Source organism: Pseudorasbora parva, chromosome 15, assembly GCF_024679245.1.
Source record: "Pseudorasbora parva isolate DD20220531a chromosome 15, ASM2467924v1, whole genome shotgun sequence".
NCBI classification, from domain to species: domain Eukaryota; kingdom Metazoa; phylum Chordata; class Actinopteri; order Cypriniformes; family Gobionidae; genus Pseudorasbora; species Pseudorasbora parva.
The window spans coordinates 4,834,722-4,852,221 of NC_090186.1; the positions used below are offsets into that span (position 1 = coordinate 4,834,722).

Consider the following 17,500-nt stretch of genomic DNA (forward strand, 5'->3'; position numbering starts at 1 on the left):
GTGTGTGTGTGTGTGTGTGTGTGTGTGTGTGTGTGTGTGTGTGTGTGTGTGTGTGTGTGTGTGTGCGTGCGTGCGTGCGTGCGTGCGTGCGTGCGTGCGTGCGTGCGTGCGTGCGTGCGTGCGTGCGTGCGTGCGTGCGTGCGTGCGTGCGTGCGTGCGTGCGTGTGTGTAGTCAATATTTCACTTCTCAGAATCACTTTACCAGAGCTCCAATATGATTTGAGGTCAGATTCCTGGAAAATTGTGAACATATTTATTGTTATTTTGAATAAAAACTTGTTTTCTAATTCAAAATTACCAAAACATATTCAGGTCAGGGTCTTTTCAAGCTACATACAAACTGCCCTGATTTCCTGTGTCGGGGTCTATTAGTAACTTGAGGGATTTTCTTGACTGAGCAAACATTTGATAGCATGAGTATGTTTCAGTAACACTCACTCAGACACACAGATGAGGAAAGTTGAGATGACATGAGAAAGGAATGTGAGAAGTGTGGAGCGAAGAAGGGTTTGGCAGAAAAAGAGAAACCCAAAGGGAGAGTGTGAATGTGTGTTTGATTAACTGTAATGTAATTCATTTCAGTTGTGCCAATAAAACTGTACAAATGTATAGAGATGTAAAGAGTGCATTAATCAAAATAATCAGAGTTAAAGCAGAAAAAGAGTGTGGTTTTATTTTTGTTTGGCAGTTAAACATTCGTCCTGACTATTGACATAAGGATAATGAAAGTGAGATACTCAGGAAATAGAGAGTTCAGACAATCAAATGTTGGCTTGCTATTTTACATGACCACATGTTGACATTAAATCTCCCTAACTTATTACCTCTAGGTCATTCAGGAGAAATGTGATTGTCTCATATTGTGTAATTGAGCTAGTGGTTTGCCAACCATACATATTTTTTTTTAAAAGATATTAGATATAAAACCTTTCAATCAGCAAGGACACATACAATTGATCAAAAGTGACTGTGAAGACATTTATAATATTACATAAAAAATCAGTTTCAAATGAATTATGTTCTTTTAAACTTTATATTCAATATCATTTTATATTCACTTTATATTCACTTTAGTTTATATATATTCACTTTATATTCACTTTAGTTTATATATATTCAGTTTATATTCACTTTATATTCAGCATCAAAAAATCATTATTTATACTCAAAATCATTAAAAATTATGATTTATATATACATACAATCATGAAAGGTAACACAAAAATATTAATTAGCACAATTGTTTTCAAAATGAATAATATAAATAAATGTTTCTTGAGCAGATAATCAGGATATCAGAATGATTTCTGAAGGATCACGTGACACTGCTGAAAATTCAGCTTTAACATCACAGGAATAAATTACATTTTAATGGTAATAATATTTCACAATATTACTGTTTTTAATGTATTTTTTTATCATAATGAAGCCTTGGTGAGCATAAGAGACTTACAAATAGTAGTGTGTGTAATATGTAAAGGCCTATGCTTTATATGTTGCAGACATTTTAATTTTCGTCATATAAACCAAACTAAATATCTGCAGAGATCTTGTATGTAGACTGTAAGTATGTTAGGAATGCAGTATCATTGACATGGGTACAAGGAGCAAAAGTAAACCAAATGAAATGCTGGGTTGTTTTAACCCAAATTTGGGTCAAATGGACAAACCCAACTGTTGGGTTAAAAATGTAATTAAAAAATGTAGTCCTTATTTGACCCAAATTTGGGTTAAAACAAGAGTGTATGATGTCACTGATACAAATTGTACTTAGCCCTGACAGCTCATTGGAGTAGTTACGCACACGGTAAATACTCGGAGTCAAAATGTCCTTTCTGTAAATAGACAAATTAGCTGAGGGAAAAGAAAATGAGCTCATTGTCGAGGAAACTGGTGCGGGAAGAGGAAGCAATGACGCAAAAGAATGAACGTTTTTCCTGTGCTGCATTCCTCGGCTTCCTCTATCCATAGAAAGCAAAGGAAATGGCAAGAATAACAGGGAACGCATGATATAGAGATGCAGAGACGAAGGAGAAGAGATAGTGTTTTAAAGATAACGTATTGAGCAAAATCAATTGAACTTATGAAGCAGGATAATGCTGGAGAAGTCTTCTGATACTGTCCAGATCATTTGCTTTTCCTCCCATTATTTCGGCGTCATCGTCCTGGCTCGAGGAATGCGTGCACGGTGAAGGGCGTGTGGATCTGGGAGTGTGTGTGTACGTGTGTGAGTTGGGGTCTACAATGACGTCTTAGCAAGACTCCAGGCCAGCGGGACACCCACCTCCCAATTTTCTCAGCCAAAACAGACTGCCGACTGCTCACGTTTCTGTGTTTGACCGCGTTTCCCTGGGGGAAGATTACATGGATGTCATTCTGGGTATCGGATACACCACACTGCAAAAAAATGCTTTTCTTACTTAGTATTTTTGTCTTGTTTCTAGTCAAAATGTCTAAAAATTCTTACATTAAGAAACATTTACTTGACCAGTTAAATTTATTGTCTTGTTTTGGGGAAAAATAACTCCACATTAAGACAGTTTTGCTCAAAATAAGCAAAATAATCTGCCAGCGGGGTGCGCAAAATAATGTTGTTTTAAAATTATTTTTCTTACCCCGCTGGCAGATTATTTTGCTTATTTTAAGCAAAACTGTCTTAATGTGGAGTTATTTTTCCCCAAAACAAGACAATAAATTTAACTTGTCTAGTAAATGTTTCTTAATGTGAGAATTTTTTGACATTTTGACTAGAAACAAGACAAAAAAACTAAGTAAGAAAAGCATTTTTTGCCGTGCATGCCAGACCATGATGGCGATTGGCTGATGGTATTTTATCATAAGGCAAGAATAGGTCGTCCATGTTAATTATGTCTTCCTGGTCAAGTCCTCAATATGACTCTGCTTATGAGTAATACATACAGGAAGAATTATAGGACACGCTTCCTCTTTTGAGGAATGTCCATTACAGTAGATGTGAGTGACTCACGCTGTCTTTAGTGTGAGAGAGTCTGTTCTTATTGAGTGCCATTCCTATGGAGTCACTGGGGACAAAAAGTCTTTCCCATGTGTCAAACCCCTCTGATCTGAGCCCCATGGCTCTGTCTGCTGCTATAGATCACAATAACGTCTGAGGATGCCTATTCATCAGCTATTCAAGAAGAATTTGCCCTACTTGTCCCCTCTAGCTTTGCACCCAAACACTTATGTTGATGTGTAATGCTAGAAACTGGGCCTATAGATCGTTTGTATTGTTCTGAAACAGGGACTTAATTTCTTACAATGTTGCATTTTCTTTCTTGGTTCGGTTCGCTTTCACAAGGCAACCTTTCAAAGCGTACCAAAATGTGTTCTCGCAAGTCACATGTGAGTACAACTGTGTTCTTATTGGTCAGAGTTTGCTCGATGATTGACAAGTTCGCTCCATGAGCTTATTTGTAACACACAAACACTTAACGAATGCAGCCATCATTCCCACTCTTAAATTATATAGAGTACTACATTCGTATTAAAGGGATAGTTCACCCAAAAAGGAAAATTAGCGCATAATTTACTCCCCCTCAAGGCATCCCAAGTGTATATGTCACCATAAGTTAACTTTCATACTACTGACCGCCAGAAGCTAGTTATTTTAGTCTATAAAGTTTTAAATGTGGATATTTTCTTACACAAATGCGCCACTTTGCTTCAGAAGGCCAGAAGTCCTTAACCCCCCAGAGCCGCGTGGAGCAGTTATATGATGGATAGATGCAGTTTTATGGACTTCAAAAATGAACCATCAAGTCAATGCCATTATAAAGCTTGGAAGAGGCAGGACATTTTTTAATATAACTCCAACTTTATTCGTCTGAAAGACCTAAGGACGACTTGAGGGCGAGTAAATCATGGGGTCATTTTTGGGTGAACTAACCCTTTAATGCTGCAGTAAATTCAAACATGCTCTCTCTGGATCTCCCAGCGCTGTCTAGAGGTTAACTGTGTCAAGGTTTTCAACTGTGATAACTAGAAGTGTGATAACTAATGTGCTCACAGAATCAGACACTAGTGCTGAATATTAGAGCACATTTACCGTTATGAATTACAATATCATTTGGTTGGGATGGATTGCTTTCACGTGGGATGGATTGCTTTCACACCTCAAGCAAACCGTCCCAGAATCCAGAACCAGAACTGTTCCTCATTCAGTCAGTTTCAGAGCGATTGTTTCGGCGTGGATCCGAGTGTGATGGCCGTGTTCACATATGCCTCAACGACCCGAACCAAGGGAGAAAACACAACAGGTTTCCGGACCAATAGAGAAAACACACCTGGTTTCCGAACCAATAGAGAAAACACTCCAGGTTTCTGAACCAATAGAGAAAACACTCCAGGTTTCTGAACCAAGGGAGAAAACACCAGGTTCAGGTGTGAAAGGACCCTTAAATATTTTAATCAAATCATTGTAATACAATTTGTGTCTGGTCAAGTGAATGATACGGAAGGAGCTTTGGTTTAGTTGAGAGATAGAATACCAATCTTAAGATGAGTTTCTACATAGTCTGTAGGTTCCAGACCAAACTGGATTAGAGTTGTTATCACCCCTTTAGAAGAAGATTTCGGCTGGAATTCGCACATTCCAAGGGAACAATGGCAAGGTGTGAGATGTCTGATAAGACCCTTGTATGCCGAGGAATCTCGCTGGCATTCTTCAGCCGTCCTCTTCCAACAAAAGTTGAATGAAATAAGCTGCCTCCGTTTACGCTTTGAATGGACCATTAGCACTGCAGAGGGGCAGCCTCGTTACATAAGCACTCGCGTCTCGCTACCTACCTACGGAGCAGATTTGAAATAGAATAGACGAAAGTCGTTTTATTTGCTAACCTTTCGCATTCAGACATTTTTATTAAACACAGTATTTTTCCTAAAAGGTTTCAAAGAAACTGACATCCATCAAAGAAGGTTTCCATATTTAACATGTGTTCAGAGACCAATTTCCAGAAGTCTATATGGCTAACTTAGATATATGAAATAGTAATCACATAAAGTCACTAAAACGTTAATAACAAATGTTTTTGTAAAAAAAGTTTGTCAAGCCAAAGTCAGTTTACAAGGAAGAAACAGAAAATGTTACATTTTAAAATGTCAATGCAAATAAATAAATAAATTTAATTCAAAATACAGCTTTGGTTAGAATTTTTGTATTGCCATTACATTGCTGGTACACAAAAAAAATGTGTAGAATTAATCATTTTCACTCAGAAATTGCTTGTATATTTCACTATTTTTTACAAATATTGAGCAACACATTAAATTAAACAGGTTTTTTTTACTAGACAGACTGAAACTGTATTTTCCTGTACAACTCGTTCCTTAAATTGTGTATTTATTGTGTATTAATACATTGTTAGCTAACTGCGTGATGACTATAACTTTGTATATGTACATTTCTGAAATCCATAACTTGGACACAGTCACCTCTGATAACAAACCACTCACAAATTATAATGTAGACACATGCATTTTCTGTAAAACTTCCTTGAAACGATATGCATTGTGAAAAGCGCCGTACAAATAAATGTGAATTTAATTGAATTCCAATAATCTTAAAAATATTTTTTACAGTGTAGTTTTTCACTCGCAATTGGCAGGTGTGGCAAAAGTAAAAGGGATAGTTCCCCCCAAAAAATAAAAATATGGGTAACCAAATACCAAAAAATACCAATGGGGTCCATCAACTTTTTGGTTTTGGGTGAACTATCCCTTTAATATAGCAGAGAGCGGATGGGATATTTCTGTTCAGGCACATTGACCAAGAGTGTTGTGGGGAAGATGTAAATAATGAGTTTAGATGAGTTAAAGGTAGAGGCAGAAAGATAAATATATAGGAGAACATATTGTGGAGTTTTTTTATGGGGCCTGCTTTTTAGGAGACAGGAGGGGGAGATGGAGCGCTGTAAAACATCATAATGCAGAAATGCCTTTGATAACATGAGGAATCCTCCCTCCCTTCACACACACATACACGTTTTAACTATGGCTTGACAATTTCTGTCATTTTGAGCAGGAAAAGAAAAAGTTGGGAATGTAATGTGTAAGTTTGTGTGAGTGGGTGGAGGGAGTGTGTGAAGAGGATTGGAGGGGGAAGGAAGAGGGAAGCTCGTTCAGTAAAGAACAGCTGAGGAGGAGGAGGAGTGGGGGTGATGGGGTGGGGGACATGGGTGGGGTGGTCCCACATAGGACATGTGTCAGTGTCTGTTGAAATGTGTTTTACCCTCCCGCTCTCCTCATTCTCACCCAGAAACTCAGAAGAGGAGACGCCTGGCCTCAGCACGAGCTCCCAGGACAGAGAAAGAGAGGGAAACAAGAGTGTAGCTTTAAAGCCAAAATCAGCTGATCATAGTCTGAGAGGAAGCGGGACATTTACAAGAGGGGAGAGCAAAAACGCATCACTGGCATCCACTTAAACACGTTTTTTTGTTTGTTTTTTTCCTAAAAAAAAGTAATTGCAAAAGTTTGTGAAATGCTTGGGACAATAACTCTAACAGGTAAGACGCATCTAAAATCTATGGCTTGTTTGTAGTTGGGGTGTTAATAGGGAACGATTATAACTGAGATTATTATTATTAATGGATCATCTTGATGAAGTTTTTTAGCAAATTGTGGAAAAATTCTAATATAAGATATGGAGCCTATGGCATCATTGTGGTTCATACTTGAATAGAAAATGCAATATTTTTTAATGAAAAACAAATATTAAAGTCATTTATTCCTTATAACGCAAGGTTTTGGGTGTGTGCATGTTTAATGATTTTTGCATTTCATTGATTTTTGGTCTTTGATAGACTCTAGAAATATCACAGATTCTTTGAAGGTTTCCTTGTTTTTTGAGTTAAAATCGTTCTGTGTATTGGCAGTGATGCTTAGAGTAGTAAAGTCTTTTAATGTGAAGCATTGACCATTACATGTGGGAGACCGTTTCTATTTTACTGTTCATTTTGTACATGTCGTATAAGGAAAAAAGGACAGCTAGGTGGGTTTATACATGTATATGTAGAGTCGATGGGCTCCAGTGGTCTCGGATGTCCTTCTTTTTAAGGAATTTAAATGAGTTTTTAAGCCCTTCAGATCTTAGTCAGGGTTCTCTAGAGGTGGTGTGGGTGTATGGGATTGATTACTTTCTTCACATGACTTCAGAGGGTGTTTTGATTAGCTGGGGATGTTTATTAAGAGTTTTTTTGTGGATGTGCTTATCTTTCATGTCTGTTGGATCTATTTAGTCCTAAATCGACCATTTCATTTGGCTTAAATTTCATAAATGCTCTAAAGTGTGGTTATTTAGGAGGAGGGGTAGTTGGCCTGGTGGGGGTCCGACAGTCAGTCTACAGCTGAGCTTTCCTGTAACTTCCCTAAACTCACAGACTCCACTAATGAACAGCCTATATTTGCATGTAACAGCAAGGGGTAGTGGGCTGTTGGCCATTACCTCAGGCCCATCTCAACAAACATCCACCCCTCCCCCATATTTCTAGAAAGCCTAACTATCACACCACTGTGATTTCAGATGGCATCTGCCCCCACCCATACCAAAACACTCACCCACAGTTTCACACTTTAGCAGCCACAACAGACACGCTATTTTGAATTCCTTGGCTCGAGTTTCACCAGTATGAGCCACCATTGAGACAAAGGCAAATGTAGAGCAACTGGTGCGTCTTTGACCCATTTTCTCTTTAATGCACTTGCGCACATATACAACACCAGCTGAGGCAACAGCAACATCCTTCTTACATGAGAATGCCTTTATATTCTTAAACTTAACTTCATAGTGAAAGGGTTAGTTCAGTCAAAAGCAAATTTCTGTCTTTAATTCCTCACCCTCATGTCGTTCTAAACCCGTAAGATCTTCGTTCATCTTCAGAACACAAATGAAGATATTTTTGATGAAATCCGTGACCCCCTCCATAGATTGAAATGTAATTGCAGCTTTCAAGGTCCAGAAAGGCAGTCAAGACATCATTAAAGCTACACTGTGTAACTTTTTTAGTTTATTCTTAGCTAAAAACACTTAGTTCTTTCAAAAATATATGTGCTCATTAATGTATATTTACTTCTGTCAAGTAATAAAGTATTCTCGTAAGTTTATAATATGCCATTGAAAATACATACGGGTGAGGGGTTCGAATGCCGGCCGCCATGTTGCTCCTCCATCTTGAAAGTACATTAGCCAGAGGGACATACCCGTGAATTAAAGCTTCGCCTTTCGTGTTTTAACACTCGATGGCACCGTGCCGAATGTGAAGAGGGGGATTGCCATGTTAATCTTGGACTAAATCGGCCACCGTAGGAGTTAAAACGAAATCAGAATTGAGAGGAACAGAAACTAATATTCACTGGATGGTCATATACCTTTACACCGCTAGATGGAGGAAAATATCACACAGTGTAACTTTAATATAGTCCTTGTGACTCCAGTGGTTCAACCTAAATGTTACATGAAGTGATCAGAATAATTTTGTGTGCAAAAACAAACAAAAATAACGACTTTATTCAACAATCTCTTCTCCCAACAAAGTGAATAGTGTAAGAGACTGTCGTGGAAGAGAAGAAATTGTTGAATAAAGTTTGTTTGTTTTTTGCACACAAAAAATATTCTCATCGCTTCATAGCATTTAGGTTGAACCACTGGAGTCACATGGACTATTTTAATGATGTCTTGACTGCCTTTCTGGACCTTGAAAGCTGCAATTACGTTTCAATCTATAGAGGGGTCACGGATTTCATCAAAATATCTTAATTTGTGTTCTAAAGGTCTTACGGGTGTAGAACGACATGTGGGTGAGGAATCAAAGACAGAAATGTCCTTTTTTGGGTGAACGAACCCTTTAAAATTGTAAGAAGAAACATCTGGGAATACAACCAGAAGGAAATGTTTGTAAAATAACACAAAGATGAATTAAAAAGCATATAATCTGTAGTGGTAGATTTATCAAGTCCTATATAATGTAAACAACCACAAAAAACATAACTGCGTGTTTAAGGCGGGTTTCTAGTTTAATGGTGTTTCCTCTTTGCAGATGTTTATATAATTATGGTACTACTCTGATATTTAGATCCCAACCAACTTTACCACTTTTACAAACACACTGCATGACCAGAAATGTTTCAACTGTAAGCCTTACTGCTTGTTTTACTAATCAGTCTTCCATATCACTAAGACAGAGACATTTCTGTTTGGCTTCCCATAATGCCCTTTTCCCAATTCACAATAAGGATTTTAATCATGGTAGTTTAGGTTCCAGGGTGGACAATAGTATGGGCCCCCCACCCTTTTAGCCAAAGCAGGAAAAAACCAGGGGCCCATTGTGAGACAAAGAGGACAACACAATACAAGTCTTCCTAAGCTGAAGTTTAGATTTTGGTTTGTCTGCAGGGGGGATGGTTTGTTGTATTGTAGGGGGATGGGAATGCCATTGCATCCTAGTACCACATTGAATTCTGCAATTAGTTTGGTGCTTCACTAAATTTAAAGCATAAAGTGCTGCTTGAAAGTTTGAAACCCTTGCACAGAATCTGTGAAAATGTGAATAATTTTAACAAAATACGACGGATCATACAAAATCCATGTTATTTTCTATTTAGTACGGTCCTAAATAAGATATTTTACATAAAATATGTTTACATACAGGCCACAAGACAAAACAAAAGCTGAATTTATAAAAATTACAGCTCAAAAGTTTATGAACCCTTCATTCTTAATCCTGTGTGTCTCTCCCTGATGATGGTGTGTGTGTGTGTGTGTGTGTGTCGTTCCCTGATAATCCACTGCTGTGTGTGTGTGGCTGTGTGTGTGTGTTGTTCCCTGATGATCCACGGCTCTGTGTGTGTTTTGTGATGGTTGTTCTTGAGTCTCTTGTTTGTCCAGAGCAGGTAAACTGACCGTCTTCAGAAAAATACTCAAATTCTTCAGTTTTTCAGCATCTTCTGCATATTTTAACCCTTTCCAGCAGTGACTGTATGATTCTGAGATCTGAGGACGATTGAGGGACTCAAACACAACTATTAAAAAAGGTTCAAACATTCACTGATGCTGAAGGATTCACTGAAAGGAAACACGACGCATTAAGAGTCAGGGATTAAAACTTTTTGATTTTGAAGATCAAGGTAAATTGTCTTCTGGTGCTTCTGAAGGGCAGTACTAAATGAAAAAAAGTCATTCAAAAGTGTTCACCCCCGGCTCTTAATGCTTCAGTGAATGGTTTAATCTTTTTTAATTCAGCTTTTGTTTTTTCTTTTGGACTGTATGTAAACATATTTTATGTAAAATATCTTATTCAGGACAGTACTAAATAAAAAATAACATGGATTTTTAATGATCCCTTTTATTTGGTTAAAATTATTCACACTTTCACAGATTCTGCCAGGGTTCACAAACTTTCAAGCAGCACTGTATGTTGAAAACACGAAGCTCCATTTTTTTTAACGTAAAGAAAATAGATGGATGAATTTAAGAGTGATTTTCCACTGAGTGGCCAATACACGATAAAGAGCATCAGTATTTTATTTGAATGACCATCTACTGATCTGAAAATCTGAAATGATGGTAGGCAATATACAAGTTGTTTTCAAGGCTAGGGTAATCAATCCAAGACTTTACCAGTCACATAAAAATGAAATTGTTTCAAGCAGTGTTTAAATCACTTTGATCTCTGGCTTAAGTTGATTTGGTAGATAAATGGGTTTGCTGCCCCTTTATCTCGGCCTGTGTCATACAAGTGTGTAGGAAGGCAAGTAATGTGATATCCATGCATTAAAAATGCTTGGAATTTGTTTTTAAAGTCACTGGGTGGGTTTCAGACCCCAGAGCAAGAGCAAGCAGAGCCAGATGTGAATGGTCCCTTGCTAGGTTGGGTGTCAAAGGGAAACTGGGCCTCATGGAGGCCCACACTACATGCAAACTTGACTCTCTTCCTAGCTCCACACCCTAAAAACTGACCCACTCCTGTCAAAACACAGATTGTGACAAGGGAGGAATTTAAGAGATTATACGTTTGCGTGTGTTTGTGTTCTCTTGTTTATCCCACCTGTTGCAATTTTCGTCTTGGATGCTTAAGAACTGGGCACATATACAGGCTTAAGTTGATTAATAAAGTAAAATTACAAACCCACCCCATTCATGATGTGTTTGCTCTGTTTTATTAAATAATGTGAATTTCATAGTCTAAAAGTTTGGCAACAAAGCCTGCATAACTGTGAAGCTTACAACATGGAAATTTTCCCTTTTTGCCTTGATGTTAAATCTTGTCATCATAACCCAGCTTTTATTAGGAAAGAGACCAGAAAATGTAAACTTAATATCAAATTGCCATCATATGCCTGATTAAATCTGCACAGGGGTGAAATGTTTTTGCAGGCATGTGGCTCTGATTTCCTTCAACTGCCACAACCCTCCATCTTGAATTAATTATATCACTAGATCATGTATTTTGCTTTTATTACTCTAACTTGTTTTTCTTCACTTAGTCGTTTTGAGAATTGGCTATCCATAAGAGACAAAGGAGTTTTATAAGACTTTAGTGTTAAATGACTTCAATACTGTTTTACAAATGTTTTAGACTTCAATACCATGTTTTACAAATTCCAAAAATAAAAATTGTAAAAATGTGATGATACCAGCGTTTCCCTCCAGCATTTTGAGCGCTATTGAACATATTCCTAAACACCTCTAATTGGCCATCATGATCACAAGCTCAACATGTATGTCTCTGATTGGCCATGGTGGTCACATTCTTAAAATATATGTCTGTGATTGGCTACAATGATCAACGCTTCAAAAACATGTTGTGAATCAACGTCTTTGATGCCCTTCACGGAGCGCTTACACATACACATGGGAGAGTTTGAAAGTAGGCGTCTATCAGTTAATCCGTCTATTGGCGGATACATTAGGGATCGGCTGATGGACGCCTGCTTTCAGACGCACTCGTGTTTATCTGTGTTAGCGCTCCGTGAAGAACGTTGATCATTGTAGCCTATCAACGACATGTTGAGCATATGAACACGATGGCCAATCAGAGACATATATGTTGAGCATGTGAACACAATGGCCAATCAGAGACATATATGTTGAGCATGTGAACACAATGGCCAATAAGAGACATATATGTTGAGTATATGAACACAATGGCCAATCAGAGACATATATGTTGAGCATATGAACACAGTGGCCAATCAGAGACATATATGTTGAGCATGTGAACACAATGTTCAATCAGAGGTGTTTAAGAATATGTTCAACAGCGCTCAAAATGCTAGGAGGAAATGCTGGTGTCATCACATTTTTAAATTTTACTTATGACAACACACATTTTTATGAGTTATATTTGATAATCTGTTATGTTTGATAATGTGTTAACTCATACCTTGATGATTCCACTGATGATGGCTTGATTTATTTTATTCATGAACTTAAACAACTGTAACTGAAACAATGATATTAGAAACTTTACTAAAACTTTGTATATTTTTCATTACAGTTGGCCAGACAGACACCATCTCCCAAAAAGAAGAAGGCCTAGAAATAATCGAGGTGCATCAGGAAGAGGTTGCCCCTCAAGTTAATGGAGAGAAAGTAGACGATTCTGCGAATGCAGATGAAATTACAACCGCGGAAGAAAAGGCGGTAGAAGAGAAACAAGAGGAGACAAATGAGGTGGGCTTCAAGAAGATCTTCCGTTTTGTTGGATTCAAGTTCACGCTGAAGAAAGATAAGAATGAGAAGACTGAGCCTGTGCAGCTGCTGACAGTTAAGGAAACTGAGAATGGTGCAGATGCAGCTGCTGAGGAAAAGAAAGAGGAACCTGCAACAGAAGAAAACAAATCTGTGGAAGACAAATCACCAGAAACAACAGAAAAAGAGCAGGAGGCCACGGCTGAAGAAGTGACTGACAAGACAGAGACACCAACAGACCAAACTGTAGTCGAAGCCCCATCAGAGACTGAAAAGGCAAGTGATGAGGCAACTGAAAAATCTGCTGAAGAAACAATATCAGAGAAGGAACCAGAGCCAGAAGTGCAAACTGAATTGCCCACAAGTCCACCCTCTCAAGAGACACAGAGTCCCTTTAGAAAATTTTTCACTCAGGGAATCTTTTCTAACCTGCGGAAGAAGACAAGCTTCAAAAAGCCCAAAGATGAGGAACAAGTCAAAGAAAAGTCTGCAGAGGAGGACATTAAGGAAACCGAGGAGACAACAGAGGGTGCTGTTGAGGCTACAGAGGAAGCTAAAGTGGATGCAGAGAAAGAACCAGCTGAGGGTGAGCGAGTAGAAAAACTCCATGAAACTAAAGATGAAACAGCAGTTGAAACAACTTCCACTGAGACAGAAAAGCCACAAGATCTTAAAGCAGAGGCTGAGGCTACAAGTGAAGCTGAAACTTTGACTCAGACTGAAACTGCCGAAGCTCCATCTGCTGAAACTGCTGATGAATCCAAACCTATTGATGATGCAAAACCACCAAGTGACAAGCCAGATGTTTCAGACGAGGTGACCACTGAAGCTGAAATCCTGTCATCTCAGGAGAAAGCCAAGGCTCAGGGAAGCCCACTTAAGAAACTGTTTACAGGAGCAGGACTAAAAAAGCTGTCATCCAAAAAGCAGAAGAAAGAGAGTAAGAAAGAAGCTGAATCAAAACAAACAGAATCAAGTGAACAAGCTACTGAAAACATCCAGTCTTCCACTGAGACCGCTGAGCCCCAAAAACCTGACAGCGGAGCATCTTCTCCAGAAGAATCTATTGAGCATCTCGTAGCGGAGGCAACTCAAGCTGAGGCGGCTCAAGCCGAGCCTGATGGTGAACCAGTCACTTCTGACAGTGAGAAAAAGAAAGATGGAATCTTACCATGGTCCTCTTTCAAAAAACTAGTCACTCCAAAAAAACGAGTCAAAAGGCCATCTGAGAGCGAAGATGAAGCTCCTGGAGACAAACCCAAATCCTCTACCCTGTCTTCAACTGAAAGTGCCGTCTTCGATGAGAAAACTGATGAGCCTAAACCTTCTGAAGAGGCACCATCTGAGTCTAAAGAAGAGTCACAGGCAGAATCTAGGGCTGAGACAAAAGTTGAGAAGCCTGAACCAGTTGCAGAGGAGCCAAAGAGAAAAATGGATACATCTGTGTCCTGGGAAGCTCTTATATGTGTGGGATCGGCTAAAAAAAGGGCCAGAAAAACATCTGATTCTGATGATGAAGAACCTAAAATTGAGGAAGAAGTGCAGCAGTCTGGAGAAGAGCAGACGAAGACTGCCGAGTCGCCTATTGTTAGCTCTGGCGAAGCTGACCATGAGAATTTGGCTTCTTCCCCTGAGCCAGAGGAAGAACTTGTGTCTACCTGGGAGTCCTTCAAAAGGATGGTAACTCACAGGAAGAAACCGAAAGCAGAAGACAAGTCTGATGAAGCCTCAGGCCCAGAGCAGACAACTTCTGACAGTGAAATCCCCAAAGAAGAATCCTCTTTCTCTTTGAGGAAATTGATTCCACGCAGAAAAAAGAAGTCTAATGGTAAACAAGAGCAGGTTTCTTCTGACGTTGGCTCTGCAGAGGATGACTCTGACACTCCAGCTGTGGTGCCTCTTTCAGAATATGACAATGAACCAGAAGTTGCAGTTAAAGCAGAAGAGGTGAAGGAGGAATCTGCACCAGTAACTCAGGCAAAGGCCCTAGCAGAGGACAGATCACCATCTTGGATCTCAACCACTGTGGAAAATGTTGAGGATGAGACAGAGGGAAAGCAATTAAGTGACATACCTGAAGAAGGAGACACAGCTGCCACGCCCAAATCAGCCGATAACACCATTGCAGAGGACATTGTCGAGTTTACATCGGAAGCAGTTACGGCACTTGAACAAGTAGAGGAGACTGAAATGGTTTCTGCTGCTTCACGTGTTACAGCATCTCCAGTTACATCAGGTGAGACAACTCCTGTCCCAAGTGATGGTGTAGAGAAGAAGACTGATGTAGTACTACAAGAAGCTGTGGAAACTATCAGTGTTACCACAAGTGCCATAGCTGTCACCATGACTAAGGAACAGGAAGAAGTAGTTGCCGTCATCACTGATGCTCTTCTGGTTGAGTCAGCCATCAAGGAGGAGAAAACAGTCTTGGTTGCACATGAGAAAACAGAGGCAACCACTGTTTGCACCGGCCTTGACACTAGCGAAATAAAGGCGGTTGAAAAAGAAAGCCTTAATCAGAAGCCTTCAGTAGAGTCAGTCACAGTTGTTACTCAGGCACTGGTCACCGAGTTGGCTGTTGAAGACAAAACACAGGAGCCTGAAAAGGCCAGTGTGACTGAGGATAAAGTTCATGAGGCTCAGATAAGTGGAGGTCAAACAGAGCCCTCTGAAAATGCACAGTTTGAAGAGATGAAGGAGATATCCCAAGCTGAGACTGTGACCGATCTCCAAGAAGTAGCAGCAGTCAAAGTAGCTCTTATCAATGCTGTACAACAGGAACCAGAATTTCTTGAAGAGCCATTGGTGGCAGAAAAATCCCCTCAGGTTGAGGCCGCAGGTCCTGTTGAAGTAACCGTTGAAGAGTCAATCTGTGCTCAGACTGTAGAAGTCACAGAAGTTGCTGTTTCTGAAGGTGAAAAAGTCCAAGAACTGGAGGGTGTTAAAGAGGCAGTTGCCACTGTTGAGGTAGCATCTGTAGAGGAAGTTGCCATGGCTGTAGTAGAAGAGGCCATGGCATCCCTCCCAGAGGTGCCTGCTTCTCAAACTTCTGGGTCTACGGAAGATCACATTCCTGTTGTGGCCTCCACTGAAGAATTTGCAGTAATCAAAGAGACTGTCTGTGTTATAAGTTCAACATCTGAAATGACAGAATCCCACTCAGCAGATCTAGCTCATGAAACTGTTATGGAAAATGTTCCTGTTGTTCTTCCCACTGGTGACCACAATATCCAGGTTATAGTGAATGATGTTGAGGTTGTCTCTGCTCAAGGAGCCATTGAGGGAAACTTTGAAGTAGCCTCAACAAAGGTTAGTGTTGTGGTTGAGGAAGTTATTGAGCATGTGGAAGAGGAAACTGAGGTGATCCAGGCAACCCAAACGACAGAGGCAGAAATCATTGAGAAACAGAGCAGTGTTATTGTGCAAGAGGTCATTCAAAATGTTGTAGAGGACCTTGCAGAACATTCAGAGCAAAATGTCTCTGAAAAGACTACTGAGGAGTCAGTGGAAGTCAAACTTGAAGAGCTCCCAGCGGTTTCTGAAATGATTGATGAAAAACCTTCAACGGAAGTCATTTCAGAGGAAAAAGCTCCACTAGAAACAAGCCCAGAGAAACCAAAGGCATCTGATGATATCTGCAAAGACGACAATGAACAAACTCGCATTGTCACAGAGAACCCAAACAAAACAGTCAATGAAGCCATCCTGGTAGCTGAAACAGTCCCAGTCTCGATCACAGATGTAATCCATGCTCAAAAGGAGGAGGTTGCCACAGTCTCTGTGGCAGATGTGCATCAAGAAACAGAGGTAACAAAAAGTGAAGTCGAGTTAAAGCAAGCAGAAGTGACTAAAGAAAGTGAAGAAGGAAAGAGTCAAGTTGAGCCGACAGAAATCAAGCAAGTTTCAGAGGCCAAACCAGAAGAAAAGATGAAGGAAGCATCTGCAAGTCAAGACCAGTTTGTGGCTGAGCAGTGTCAAATGGCACAGGAGGTACAGATTGAGACTGCACAGGAATTTAACGTGGGTTTCGTAAATGTCATAAATGCAGATGATGTACCTGTTCAAGACACCAAGACAAACATTAAAGAAGATGGTTCAGAGAGTCAGGAATCAGTAGCCGACAGACCTCAGAAAGACCTGGAAGAGCCTCAAGCGAAGGTTTCAACACAGGAACCGACAAACCAGGGAGAGTCCAGAGATCCAGACTGTCAAAAGGCGGATGCTAAAACTGTATCTGCCAAACTGGAGACTGCTACTGAGAAGACAGCAAAAGCCATTGCAGTAGAAGAGGTAGTGGAGGAGGTCGGGAACGAGCCTGTCTCCACAGAGGTTGCCACAGTGTCATGAGCAGGTCAGTCTTTATTCATTTATTGAGATTGATCATTTGTGTAAGGCAAAACAAAAATTATTACAGATTTTTATATGTAGTTTTGTCCATCAGAAACAAAAGAGAAATAAGTTTCACATTCCTTAGTAAACTTCTTAGTCGCCGTTTTTTCATGGTGCCTTTTTTAAAAGCATCAATGGATCTTAGTTTTATTAGGGGAGGATTTCCATTCGGTGAGATGAAAAAGCTTTTGTTCCATGTACCAGTAACCAAGGGACCTTCGATATCAAAGCAGGAATGCCGCTGCCTGACCCTTCACTTTGTATGCTGGGTCTTAAAGGGAAGCCGTGTGAAGAGAGATGAACTTGTGCTGAAAGACCGAGTATAATTCCCTCCAATGCACACTCCTATTCTCTTCCACTCATGAAAGCTTTCGATATGTAGTTAGAGAACCAACTAATTTGATAAGA

At 39.7% G+C, this 17,500-nt stretch overlaps 1 protein-coding gene across 2 annotated transcripts in view; it reads left to right on the forward strand.

The window, feature by feature from the left end:
• The window catches only part of akap12b (A kinase (PRKA) anchor protein 12b), a 63,535-nt gene that overhangs the window by 39,822 nt on the left and 6,213 nt on the right, over nt 1–17,500 (forward strand). Inside the window, exons 1-2 of one of the 2 annotated variants that reach the window (XM_067416802.1) lie at nt 6,275–6,521; nt 12,510–17,054. In XM_067416802.1, coding sequence (XP_067272903.1) covers nt 6,497–6,521; nt 12,510–17,050 — 4,566 coding nt within the window. In that variant the 5' untranslated portion in view covers nt 6,275–6,496 and the 3' untranslated portion in view covers nt 17,051–17,054. Of the gene's footprint in view, nt 1–6,274; nt 6,522–12,509; nt 17,055–17,500 lie in introns of those variants that run through there. The other variant, XM_067416801.1, reaches the window with a different exon arrangement.